Source organism: Aethalodelphis obliquidens, unplaced genomic scaffold, assembly GCF_003676395.1.
Source record: "Aethalodelphis obliquidens isolate GAN/ISIS:26980383/991018 unplaced genomic scaffold, ASM367639v1 scaffold21, whole genome shotgun sequence".
Lineage (NCBI taxonomy): Eukaryota > Metazoa > Chordata > Mammalia > Artiodactyla > Delphinidae > Aethalodelphis > Aethalodelphis obliquidens.
Window position 1 is genome coordinate 25,991,657 of NW_020837965.1, and position 13,281 is coordinate 26,004,937.

At 40.1% G+C, this 13,281-nt stretch overlaps 1 protein-coding gene and 1 non-coding gene across 3 annotated transcripts in view; both read left to right on the forward strand.

The window, feature by feature from the left end:
• The window catches only part of RCOR1 (REST corepressor 1), a 119,578-nt gene that overhangs the window by 91,180 nt on the left and 15,117 nt on the right, over window positions 1-13,281 (forward strand). For both annotated transcript variants that reach the window (XM_027120631.1, XM_027120632.1), the window contains exons 4-8: window positions 3,750-3,802; window positions 5,272-5,433; window positions 6,444-6,562; window positions 8,929-9,007; window positions 12,567-12,761. In XM_027120631.1, the coding sequence (XP_026976432.1) occupies window positions 3,750-3,802; window positions 5,272-5,433; window positions 6,444-6,562; window positions 8,929-9,007; window positions 12,567-12,761 (608 nt within the window). The remainder of the gene's footprint in view (window positions 1-3,749; window positions 3,803-5,271; window positions 5,434-6,443; window positions 6,563-8,928; window positions 9,008-12,566; window positions 12,762-13,281) is intronic.
• On the forward strand, window positions 2,386-2,458 carry TRNAR-CCU (transfer RNA arginine (anticodon CCU)). Its single transcript has one exon. It is a non-coding gene; the product is annotated as a tRNA-Arg (tRNA).

The window sequence follows — 13,281 nt, forward strand, 5'->3', positions numbered from 1 at the left end:
AGTTGATTTACAGTATTGTGTTAGTTTCAGGTGAACAGCAAAGTGATTCAGTTTTTTACATATATATATTTTTAGATTATTTTCCATTACAAGGTTATACAAGATATTGACTATAGTTCCCTGTGCTATACAGTAAATCTTTGTTGCCTATTTTATGTATAGTAGTTTGGATCTGTTAATCCCATACCCCTAATTTATCTACCCCTCCCCCTTTCCACTTTGGTAATAACCATAAGTATGAGTCTGTTTCTGTTTTGTGTATAAATTGATTTGTATTATTTTTTAGATTCCATGGATGCGTGATGTCAGATATTGGTCTTTCTCTGTCCAACTTACTTCACTTAGTATGATAATCTCTAGGTCCATCCATGTTGCTGCAAATGGCAATATTTCATTCTTTTTCATGGTTGAATAATACTCCATTGTATAAATACACCCCATCTTCTTAAGCCAGTCATCTGTTAATGAGCACTTGGGTTGTTCCCATGTCTTGGCTATTGTAAATAGTGCTGCTGTGAACATTGGGGTGCATATATCTTTTCCAGATATATGCCCAGGAGTGGGATTGCTGGATCATATGGTAGCTCAATTTTTAGTTTTTGTTTTTGTTTTGTTTTTTGCGGTATGCAGGCCTCTCACCGCTGTGGCCTCTCCCATTGCGGAGCACAGGCTCCGGACCCACAGGCTCAGTGGCCATGGCTCACGGGCCCAGCCGCTCCGCGGCATGTGGGATCTTCCCAGACCGGGGCACGAACCCGTGTACCCTGCCTCGGCAGGCGGACTCTCAACCACTGTGCCACCAGGGAACCCCCTATTTTTAGTTTTTTAAGGAACCTCCATGCTGTTTTCCACAGTGGCTGCACCAGTTTACATTCCCACCAACAGTGTAGGAGGGTCCCCTTTTCTCAACACCCTCTCCAGCATTTGTTATCTGTAGGCTTTTTAATGATACGTGCTGCCTTTCAACTTGCTAGAAAAAGAACCGAAAATGTTGACATTGTACATATCACAGGTCCCCCAGCATTCATTCAGCAAATGTTTGTCTAACCTTTATTGGACATTGAGCAATGAAAAGAATGAAAAATTGTATTTTTGCTAGTGGGTATCAGATGGTAATTCTTTTACAAGTTGTAAGGCTCCCCATACATTAACTTATTTCATCACGCCTTCAAGGCACCTGGTAGACAGACCAGGTGACTTTACTTAAGTAGCTATGACAGCGTTCTTCCTGTGCTTTAGATTTGAGTCCGCAGGGTGGTCTTCAAGAAAACCTAAAAGATGTGTGACTTGAAAAGCCACCATATAAGAGCACCTTGCAGTTTACAATGTGGCAAATGTTACATTTACCCTTAGCTGCAGCAGCTGGAATCCACTGTGTTAGTCTGTTTTCCTGGCCCTACGACCAGCTAATTTTTGTGTTAAAACAAAAGAACAGATGAAAATAGAAAAAGCATCTAAAGAATGCTTTTGTTTCCCTTGTAATTTTTAAGGTAAATCTGGTAAGAGACAATGGGGACAGGTTTAATGGACCCTGTTACTGGTGTAGCAGATTCTGGTTCTGCCCCAAGAGCGAGAGCTGTGGGCAGGACAGGCTCTCGAGGGCCTCCTGCATCGCGTCCAGCCTGTGCATTATTTGCTTGAAGATCATTTGACTGACTGGTGATCACATGACTGAATGTGTGCACACGTCACACATTGCTTACTCAGCTAAGGTGAATAACAGCGTCTGGAAACCTGTATGCGCGCAGAGTTGAGATTATATAGCAGAAGTTTGAGGTTCGTTTATTGTTTGTTCACTAAATATTCATTAAAAGAAGGAACCCTTAAAGCAGACCTCCAGGGTTGACCCTCAGTTCGCTGTGCATTGTTTTTCTCTCTTCCTCTCTCACGTGTTCTTGACTTGAGCACATCTCGTTACCTGGTCTTTGTCCTCTGACCTGCGGTCCAGCCCCGGGCTCTAGGTGCCGCTGGCAGCATCTAGGCACCTCTCAGAAGAGTTATCTCCGGCCAGGTGTGCACAGCCACCCGCTCTGCAGCCTTACTTTTTTGTTTGTTTGTTTGTTTTTGCTGTACGCAGGCCTCTCACTGTTGTGGCCTCGAGCACAGGCTCCGGACGCGCAGGCTCAGCGGCCATGGCTCACGGGCCCAGCCGCTCCGCGGCATGTGGGATCTTCCTGGACCGGGGCACGAACCCGTGTCCCCTGCATCGGCAGGCGGACTCTCAACCACTGCGCCACCAGGGAAGCCCTTTTTTTCTTTTTTTTTTTTTTGAACGTTTGAGCATTTTTCTCTTATTTGGCATAATCTACCCTATTGTGAAGTAAAACAAGGGACACACTTCAGAATATTTACGCCCCCATTTTAAAAATCAGCAGTTGCGGGACTTCCCTGGTGGTGCAGTGGTTAAGACTCTGCACTCCTCATGCAGGGGGTCCAGGTTCAATCCCTGGTCAGGGAACTAGATCCCACATGCATGCCGCAACTAAGAGTTTGCATGCCACAACTAAGGAGCACACTGGCAGCAACCAAGGAGCCCATGTGCCTAAGACCTGGCACAACAAAATGAATGAATGAATGAATATTTTAAAAATAAATAAAAATCACCAGTGTCAACTTTTGGAACAAACAAGGGCCTTTATCATTCACTGACTCTCAGGTAAATTGGAATTTTACTCTCTTCTGAGTGGAGTAACCAGTCAGTTTGTGAGTATTTTAGATGTAAAAAAGAAAATAGAAAATTAGTGTCTTAATTGACTCTTGTCAGTGGAAAAAATTTTCCCCTTATATTAGAATATATGCTAATGAGTTTGAATTCTTTTTCAAAATTCATTTCTTTTTCCTAGTTAGTTGTCAGTTATACCAAAATTAGGAAGGATGGTTGTGATAGAATTGAATAGCATTCTGAAACTTAGAAGCACTGACTTTTATTAGGTGTCTGCTGTAACACTCAGCCTTATTTTCTCAACTCTAAGTCTGGTCATTGCACCTGGAGAGTGAGTTTTGAGGGAAGGGCAATAGGAGCTAGTAGGATTTAGTGTTTTTTTCATACAACTCTGTGCTATTTGATTTTCAAGCTTGTATTATTTTTGTAGTTTATGAAGAAAAGTCGTACATGAATAAAGAAGTGCTGTTGATTGGTAGTCTCGTATTTTTCTGGAAGAAAGGCTAGAAAGCGTGGAGAGGAGGGAGGTTTGTCACTGGGGGTGGCAGCCTCTGGGGCTTGAGGCTGTTAGTTTTCCTGGGTGTCTCCTTAGTGCTTGAGAGCTGGCATTAGCCCCCTTGTTTGGGAGTTGGAGAGCAAATACTAGGCGGTGGTGCATGTAATTTATCTCAGATTTTTTTTAACATAAAAGTGGGTTGCTTGTTCTTCAACCTCAGCTTAGACTTAAAAGCAAACCCCTATTTAATATTTCTTTTTGTTTCTAAATAATTATTTTTCAAAGTACCAAAGTAATATTTATCATAGAAAATTTAAGTAGAACCTTGTTTAAAACAAAAACAAAATTATAATCTCACCATCCAGAAATAAGTACTGTGAGTATTTTTTCAGCCATTTCTCTGTGGGATTTATATATGTAAGACCCATAATGAGATCATATTATTCAGCTCTATTTTGTTCCTGTCTAGTCTTTATTTTTATTCTTGTGCATGGCCGGCCTGAAATACGTATACGTCAATGTCAATTCTGGTGCCCGTAGACTACGCCCTGTCCCTCAGTTTGTTTACCGGCCTCTTGTCTTCTTTTTCAGTGGATGAATACATTGCCATTGCCAAAGAGAAGCATGGGTACAACATGGAACAGGTAATGGCATGGTTTTCTTTTGTTGTTACAAATGGGGTTTATAGTTGACCTGTTAATTTTTTTCTATTCTCTGTGTTCGGTAGCACTGTTTGCTCATTAGCCTTTCCTTGTAGTCACTAGCAGTATTATACAAGGCTCTAGTCCCCTTTTTTACTGCTTGAGATGAGTGGTAGAAGACCCTTTGATTGGAAAAGCATGCATGTGTTCCTGCCAGTCTGCACTGTTTAGGGGAGCAGTGGCTCTTAGGTGCTGGATACTTGGGCATAATGCTTTCGTATTTGAATATGGGATTTGTTTATCATTCTTGTGGTTGTGTGATGGTTTTTTTCCTGACTCATGGTGTCACACTCAAACCTACTCAAACCTGTTTTAATATTAATTGCTTTGAATCACTTTCTGGTTGTAAAATTTGACTAAGGTTTTTAAAAAATTGTTTGGAGCCAATTAATGAGAAATCCACAAGATTAATTTTTCTCCCAAAGTGTGATGATATCTTATTTCAGCCTTATTTCTAATTACGATTCTTTTAGGTAATCACATTAAATTGGATTAGTGCTTTCCTTTGTACTGATCTAGATTTTACAGCCTGTAAATTACCAAAATTTTTCATTTACCCTAATGCCTGAGGATACCACTGATTCTGGTTATATAGACTTGGACCCTTTCTTTTAGCCTTGGCCTTACTTTTAGTCATTCTACCCTGGTAGAACTGTCAGGAAAACCAATTACAGTAAAGTAGTTTCAGAATCTTTCAAAGCAAGAAGTGTATGCTTCTCTTTCTCCAAACCCTACTTATGAACTTCACAAAGCTCCTCAGAAAATCGATTTTTTTTCTATTTAGAAAGTGTAATTATTATTGGATGATTGCTGATTACACTTGTATGAATTTTTAAGGATTTTGGTCTTCAAAAGTATGATCATTTCCACTTTAAAATTGACATACAGGGAGTTTTCTTTGGAAAGTATTCCTGAATTCTCTTGTTTCTAATTTGTTCCTTACCCATTTGTATTTTTTTCCTTTCTGAGCTGGAGAAAACTCTTTAGATTTGAAATTTTTTGGCAAAAGAATAACAAACAATTGTGTGCTTTTTGAGTTACTTTCTCCTTCATATCCAGTGGCTTTAGAGTGTGACCCTGTACGAGCACAGATTCCAGAGTCCCACTGCTTCTGCTGTTTACTAGCTGTGACCATTGGCAAGTTACTGAATTTCTCAGGGCCTCCATATTCCAACTTGAGAATTGAGAATAATGGAACTTATCTCATAGGGCTCGAGACAAATGAGTTAGTGTACAGAAGGGCACGGATCAGCGTCTGCCACTTAGCAGTGTATGTGGGTTCGCCATTTGTGAATTTGTCTGGGTATGAAGAAATACTTGCTCTTCTTGTGCCAGCCTCATTTCCACTTTAATGTTTCAGTCATGTCAGTCATGTTGTTGGTCTAAAAATTTCACTGATACTGTTTTTCTAGGCTCTTGGGATGCTCTTTTGGCATAAGCATAATATTGAAAAATCATTGGCTGATTTGCCCAACTTTACCCCCTTCCCAGATGAGTGGACTGTGGAAGATAAAGTCTTATTTGAGCAAGCCTTTAGTTTTCACGGGAAAACTTTTCATAGAATCCAACAAATGGTGAGTAGGTGAGACCATTCGCTGTGTGCCCCCCCCAACCCCCCCCCCCCCCCCCGCCCCGCAATGTACCTGAGGGGTAGGGCTGTCATCCTCGAGCATGAGTGTTCCCGTTCTTAATAAAGCGGCTCACTGCAAGCTGCTGGGTGCGTGAGCGGCTTCACATTACAAGAGTGAGCTATTCCCTAGCACCTCCCAGCTTGACAGCTGTACCTCAGCCCACCCCACCCCACCCCTCTTGTCGGGACGACCCTGAGTGTCCTTTTTTTTTTTTTGGCTGCATTGGGTCTTCATTGCTGCACGCGGGCTTTCTCTCTAGTTGCAGCGAGCAGGGGCTCCTCTTCGTTGCAGTGCGCGGGCTTCTCATTTTGCAGTGGCTTCTCTTGTTGTAGAGCACGGGCTCTAGGTGCGCGGGCTTCAGTAGTTGCGGCGCGTGGGCTCAGTAGTTGCGGTGCGCGGGCTTAGTTGCTCCGTGGCATGTGGGATCTTCCTGGACCAGGGATTGAACCCATGTCCCCTGCATTGGCAGGTGGATTCTTAACCACTGTGCCACCTGGGAAGTCCCCCCAGAGTGTTCTGATAGAAAGGGTCTCTGATGGTGGATGAGGCCAAACATCATGGGGCCCCTGTCTCCCTGGGGAGTTTTGCTGACCTGTCACTTCTAGAAAGGTATTTGGTGGACTCCTACTGTGAAAGCTTACTGACGGTTACATTAGTGCTAAAATGAATTTTTAAAAAAATAACCTAGAAGTTATGTTAGAAGCTGTAGTCGTGTGAAAACTCTGATTCATCTTAAGCTGACTGCAGTCTTTCATGGGCTAAGTTTCACTTACAGTCAAACTTCAGTAATTTGAAAATGTATCGATGAGAGTTCTTCTGTGAATTCAGGGAAAAATGGCTGTGACTTAGGACATTTCTGAATACATGAGAGTGATCCTTATGAAATATATCTACACACATTTGATTTTTAAAGATTAGCTTTAAATCTAAGCCAACTCGTTTTTTATATTTAGCTTCCTGATAAATCTATAGCAAGCCTGGTGAAATTTTACTACTCCTGGAAGAAGACGAGGACTAAAACCAGCGTGATGGATCGCCACGCTCGGAAACAGAAACGGGAGCGGGAGGAAAGGTCAGTATGCACGCGGGGTGGTGTCTCAGCCCTTTGGAGATCTTTGCACCGGCATTTCTAAGAGCTGGTGGGTACACAAAGGAAAGGTAGCGGGACCAGATTTCCCGCAGTTCCTTCCTGGTGGAACCAGAACATACACAAATATCCTTCAGCTCCATGCTCATGAGCTGTGTTAATGCATGAGTGCTACCTTCTGAAGGTGTCTTTTCTCACCGCTCTGCAGTCAGCACACTTTGTTCTGAATGAGTGAACTTCCCAACACATTCCTTTGTGCCCCTTAAGGGTGTCTTCTTTTAGTAAAAAGGAATCTCTTCTTATGTTGAAATTTACTTGGTGTGCTTCTGCAGGATTCAGTTGACGTTTTTATGTTTGGCATGTTAAAATCTACAGTTTAGATCTCCTTCTTCCTTTTTTACCATCCATTTTGTGTATGTGAGTGAGAGGGGAACATTCTATGACTTCTTAATAAGGAGGTTAGTTTTAAGGACAGCTTAGTGCATAGGACGCACCTTAACCATCACGCCCTCAGCCTTACATACAGCAGAGTCAGGGAAGTGGCCTTTGCTCACCCGCAGAAGTGGGTTCTGGTCTCAACTGAAGGGTCTGCTGATGGTCTCACAGGCAGGTTGGGTCAATGCACTCCTTTGCAGGCCTCTGTTTCCTCAGCTCTAAAATGAAGATGCTTCAGGTCTAGAAGGCAGCACACAAACATAGTGGGTTTTATGGTAGTGGGAACATAGGTGGCTTTTAAAAATTATATTTTCTATAATATATTATTTTTATAAATTAACAATACAGAATAAAATGAAGAAGTATAAACTATATGATCTCTGTGGCCCTGTGTTAGGAGAGTATCTTATGATTTCAAATGAAAGAGAATAACCTGTGGGGACAGATTGAGAATTATCACTTTTGGAGACACCTGCGAAGCTCTTTCCAACCATAAGATTCTATAAAATTGTTGACCTTGACACATCTGCATATTTCTTAGTTTGCAACATACATGACTAGTGGGTCTATTTATGGATCAGTACTCTTTGTGACCAAAGAAAAGTAGCAAACTCTACTGAATTTGTTTTTAGTGTTATAGCAATTTTTGATTAAAATCCCTTGTTTCCTCTATATGTTAGGTCTAGTTTACTGTTTATAAACTAAGTCTGTTACTACAAACAAGTGCGGTTTACTAAGCTGAAATCAGAATTAAATTAAAAAAAAAGATTGGGATTTGTTATCCTTGAGGATGAAGCAATAAGGGCATTGTTCTCACTTTGCATCTGCACAAGGGTGCTCCTACCTTCCCGGTGCACCTTCACACCGTCGGGATGCAAACAGTGGAGGGGCACCCTGGCCATGGCAGAAGCACCTGAGAGATTGTTGTCTTTCTAACGGGACCTCCCTGTGAAAGGAACGGCAGGGCCTGGGAAAATTCCCTCCACCCCTGGCTCTTTCTCCTCTCAGACATGCTTTCCTCAGCCAGAACTTCTTACCACTGTGGGCCTTGGGGGTGGGTTGGGGGAGAAGGAGAGCACAGTGGGTGCGTCACCTGGGATGGGTTCCTGAGACAAAGTGGGTGTTGACATTTGAACCCCTGAGTGTTCTGCTCCCACCACTGCTCAGCTGGCTTTAGCTGCAGGCAGACTGGGGCAGGCTGCCTGGCTTCTGTGAGCCTTCGCTTTCACATTTTTTTTAAGCAAAAGGAGGCGGACTCTCAACCACTGCGCCACCAGGGAAGCCCTTTTTTTTCTTTTTAAGTAAGAAATACTGCATGCAAGGATATAAACAAAAGCATGCACCATATCAATGTGAGCGTTCTTTTTTTTTTTTTTTTTTTTTGCGAGCGTTCTTTTTAAAATTAACTTAAAATACCAGTTATTCGAGCCACCAAAAAGCCTCTCCCATTCTCAGACTTGTGTAGTTGTGAGTAGACAGGTGGGACTCGAACATGGATTTTTACATGTTGGTGAATTTATTCCCAATACAATAGGCTTTATTCCTGAATAATTTCTCAGTTATATCTAATGATCATGTCCTGGTCCTCCATTAGCTACTTATGGAGAATTAAAGTAAATGTCTTAAATTTGACATTTTTAGTTGAGAGAAAACACTTTACAAATAATAAAGCGACAATGTTTTAGGCCTGGTTTGGGAGTTAGAAACCCATTTAATAGCTTTTTTAATCATTTAGACTAAAAGAGCTATGGAATTGGTATTTCATTTGAATTGTAAAAATGTATTTATCTCAGCATTCTGAAAACATATACTAATTTTGTATTACATCTGTCATTAAATCAATATATTGCTTATATTTGTGTATTAAATAGAATTAGTACAAAATAATCTTTCAGTAACTTGTTTTTGTCTTCCAGTGAGGATGAACTGGAAGAAACAAATGGAAATAATGCCATTGACATTGAGATTGATCAAAACAAGGAAAGCAAAAAGGAGGTATTTTTTTCCCCCAGTACTGTTAAGACAAATAAATTTCATTACTAGTTTCATAAGTAAAACATTCCTTTTTCTCATTCTACTTAATATATTAAGTGCTGTGTACAAGGCATCATGGTGTGGCTTTGTAAACAATACTAACTTTGCTTTGTAGAACTTAGAATTTTGTTTGCTAAGAAATACGAGAAAGGAAGCCTTAACGGAAAAAATGGCATCAACGAGGAAAGTTTTTATGTAGGGTAACAGTTCTCACTGCCTTCTTGCCTGGGCCCTTCGCTCAGCAGGTTACATAGGGGCCTTGTTAGGACCGGGCTCGAGCTCGGCCCCTCCTCGGCTCTGGTGGCCGCCTTCCTTCTGTATCTGCCCGGGGCCTGCACCCTCTGGGTCATGGTGAAGTTTTAATCTCTCAAGTTTTAAAAATCATTACGCCAAAGGTTTATAGTCTCTGGATCCAAGAGGTCCACGAATCCCTACAATTATACATGACTTTGGGGGGGTATATCTATAACATTTACTTATTGTAAATTGTCCACTGAGAACAGTGGGGTGTCTGGACGGTCTTAGCCTTTTGAAATGGGGGTTAGAGTCTTGCATTATTTTGCCCATTCATAAAAATTGAATAAAGCGTATGTGGGGTCCCCGAGGGCCCTCCGGGTAGACCAGAGTTCTGTGGCCTAGTTGGGGACCCCCACGGTACAGAGCTGCCTGCAGCAGTTCCCTGATGGGTGCCACCACCACAGCTGAGGAAAGAGGGCCTCAGCCCATTGGTGCCCATCAGCCCCTCATTCAGGGTGGAGTACGGAATCCCAGCATGGGCATGACTTTTACATGTGTTCACATAAGTGTTTTTCTAAAGACAGAGTCTGTAGTTTCAGTAAAATCTGAAAAGGTTTTCTATCTCAAAAGGTACTAAAGTATGAGAAAAACGAAAGGGTCTAGACATACCTAAACTTTAAAATTACACCAATAATATATGATTTTATAGACATGTAGGAAATACAGCTAAACAAAAGGGAAAAATGAAAATGATTTATCATTTCATCACCCATATCACTATTAACATTTTGGTGACTCCAGACGACCTCCTCTGTAAAATATATATGCCTATACATAATTCTGAATCTGTATGCTTAAAAAATATAAAATCGGATCTTAATATATAATTTTATAACCTTTTCAATTTACTCTGCCTTGAACACTTTTTTTAAATTGAAGTATAGTTGATTTACAATGTTGTGTTAGTTTCTGGTGTATGGCAGAGTGATTCAGTTTTATGTGTATATTCTTTTCCATTATGCTTTATCACAGGATATTGAATATAGTTCCCTGTGCTGTACAGTAGGACCTTGTTGTTTGTCCATTCTGTATATAATAGTTTGCATCTGCTAATCCCAGACTCCCAGTCCATCCCTCCCCCAACCCCCTTCCCCCTGGCAACCACAAGTCTGATCTCTGTGTCTGAGTCTGTTTCTGTTTTGTAGATAAGTTCATTTGTGTTCTATTTTAGATTCCACATGTAAGCGGTATCACGTGGTATTTGTCTTTCTCTTTGTGATTTACTTCACTTAGTATGATAATCTCTAGGTCCATCCATGTAGCTGCAGATGGCATTATTTCATTCTTTTTTATGGCTGAGTAATATTCCATTGTATACATGTACCACACCTTCTTTATCCATTCATCTGTCAGTGGACATTCAAGTTGTTTCCATGTCTTGGCTATTGTAAATAGTGCAGCTGTGAACATAGGGGTGCTGCCTGTGTCTTTTCAAATTATAGTTTTGTCCAGATATATGCCCAGGAGTGGGATTGCTGGATCTTATGGCAACTCTATTTTTAGTTTCTTGAGGAACGTCAATACTGAACCTTGAACATATTTTTATGTCAAACATATTTGTATGCATAGCTGTATGTTATTCCATCATTACAGATCTTTTATAACTGAGTTAATTAATCTTATACAGGTTTTTACAGTCTTTTTCCCTGTAAGTAATGCTGAAATGCTGATCTCATGACTACATATTTGTGCACTTAATTTTTTCCATTAGAATTAATTTCTGGAAGTTGAATTATTGAGTCAAAGTGTTCTAGATATATTCTTAAGGCTTCTTTTGGTATGGTATATATTATCAAATAGGAAACTGGTAATTCTTTCTGGATAGCACTCTTACCAGTGATTTATATGAGTGCCCAAATAACAAGATCATTTTAAGGATTAGCTAAATTACATTGCTTTTTGGGAAATCAAATTGTACTTGCAATTTTTAGTAAGCTTTGTTTTGATGCATTGTTATTTATTAGGTTCTTCAGTGGAACATTTTAAATGAAAGAGGCTTGGTTTTATATTAATTTCTGTAATTGTTATTTATATAGCAGTTTCTAATTTAAAAAGAAAAATGGTTAAATCTCAGTTTCTTTACCTACTAAAATGTTATTAAAACAGACACATGGTGGGAGGGAGGGAGACGCAAGAGGGAAGAGATATGGGAACATATGTATATATATAACTGATTCATTTTGTTGTAAAGCAGAAACTAACACACCATTGTAAAGCAATTATACTCCAATAAAGATGTTAAAAAAAAAAACAAAAACAGACACATGGTCAGTAGGTGATCTTTACTGAATAGCATAGCGCTATTGCAGAACATAGCTTATTGTCTACTTACATTTTTATGTGTTGTTTATTACCACTTGTTCGAGAGCTTATTGCTACCATCATGGTTTGCATTGCCTTTTTATCTCAGTCTTTTAAAATATGAAGCAAAAAGCTGAATGTATTTTCAGCTTTACCAGCCAATGTTAATACACTGACAAGATGAAATTATAAACAGTTAACCAAAACTTCTTGTTCTTAAAATGGTTGCCACTAGGATGTTATCCTTTCCTTGCCAAGATATTAGTGCATTTCATTTCCAAAGGTTTTGGTTTTAGAGAAAGCATTTAAAAAAATAAGCAGCAGTCATGCATTTTTAAATGACAGCATATAGTTTTTGAAGCAAGTTACACAGTTGCCCTAAAAGTTGTGTCATCCAAAAAAAGAAACCGAAAAGGTGTATAAACAAGTTTCATATTGAAGTTTTTATTTTTATAACCATCTATAAAGATTTAAAGAATTTAAGTGGATCCTTATACATGTGCTGAATCATTTTTTTTTCTTTTTTCTTTCTGTGGCCTTATGTCCATCTACAGTTGCTAGGGACTGTTTGGGTAAAATAACTCCTTATTCATAGATGCAAAGCTCACCAGAAGGGAATACAGGTTATTTTTTCTTCCTGTGTTCCTGCAGGAAGCTGGGAGTCCTTCTTGTCAGAGGTTTATAGAATAAGGATGTATCTGTATAGGAAGGAAATGGAGTCCACTTGGAAGTGTTTATTTAGCCAAAGTTCAGTAGCCAATGTTTTTGTCTGTTAGCTGTGTATTAGAACTTGTAGATGGCAATTATGATATGGCGTGGTATTTGTCTTAGATTGTTTGGAGCCATGTTAAGAAAATATGCTTATTACTGTTCATTTGGCGTTTTTTTAGTTTCTCATTTATCAAATGTGTGTATCATGCAGGTGCCCCCTACTGAGACAGTTCCTCAGATCAAAAAAGAAAAACATAGTACACAAGCTAAAAATAGAGCAAAAAGGAAACCTCCGAAAGGAATGTTTCTTTCTCAAGAAGACGTGGAGGCTGTTTCTGCCAATGCCACTGCTGCTACCACAGTGCTGAGACAACTGGACATGGAGCTGGTGTCAATCAAACGACAGGTACCCATGAGCCCAGTCCTGGGTGAAGAGTTAACTGCACTTTAGACATGTTCTTACTTCTCACTCACTTGGATGTTCTCTTTCCCCAAATCTCAAAAGCGCATTTTGTTTCTAAGGAATTGGACAGAAGATCTTAGGCCCGTTGATTTTTTTTCCCTTAAATTAACCGTGAAGTTGAAATTTTATACAGATATTGATATAGATACAGATTTCAGTGACTTGTCATAATATGAACACACCCAAGTAACCTCTGTCTGGATGAAGACGTGGAGCATCGCCTCCACAGCCCCTTTATCTACCCTTGAGAAATGTGTCGTTGCCTCAGAAGCCTCACTCATGCCCCCGTTCATTACCCACCTTCTCCTGGTGGGTGGCCACTGTTCTGACTTAAAACCATATGTTATTTTTATCTTGTTTTTGATTTTATATAAACAGAATGATAAAGTAGGGGTGTGTGTGTGTGTGTGTGTGTTTGTGTGTGTGTGTGTGTGTGTGTGTGTGTGTGTGTGTGTGTGTGTGT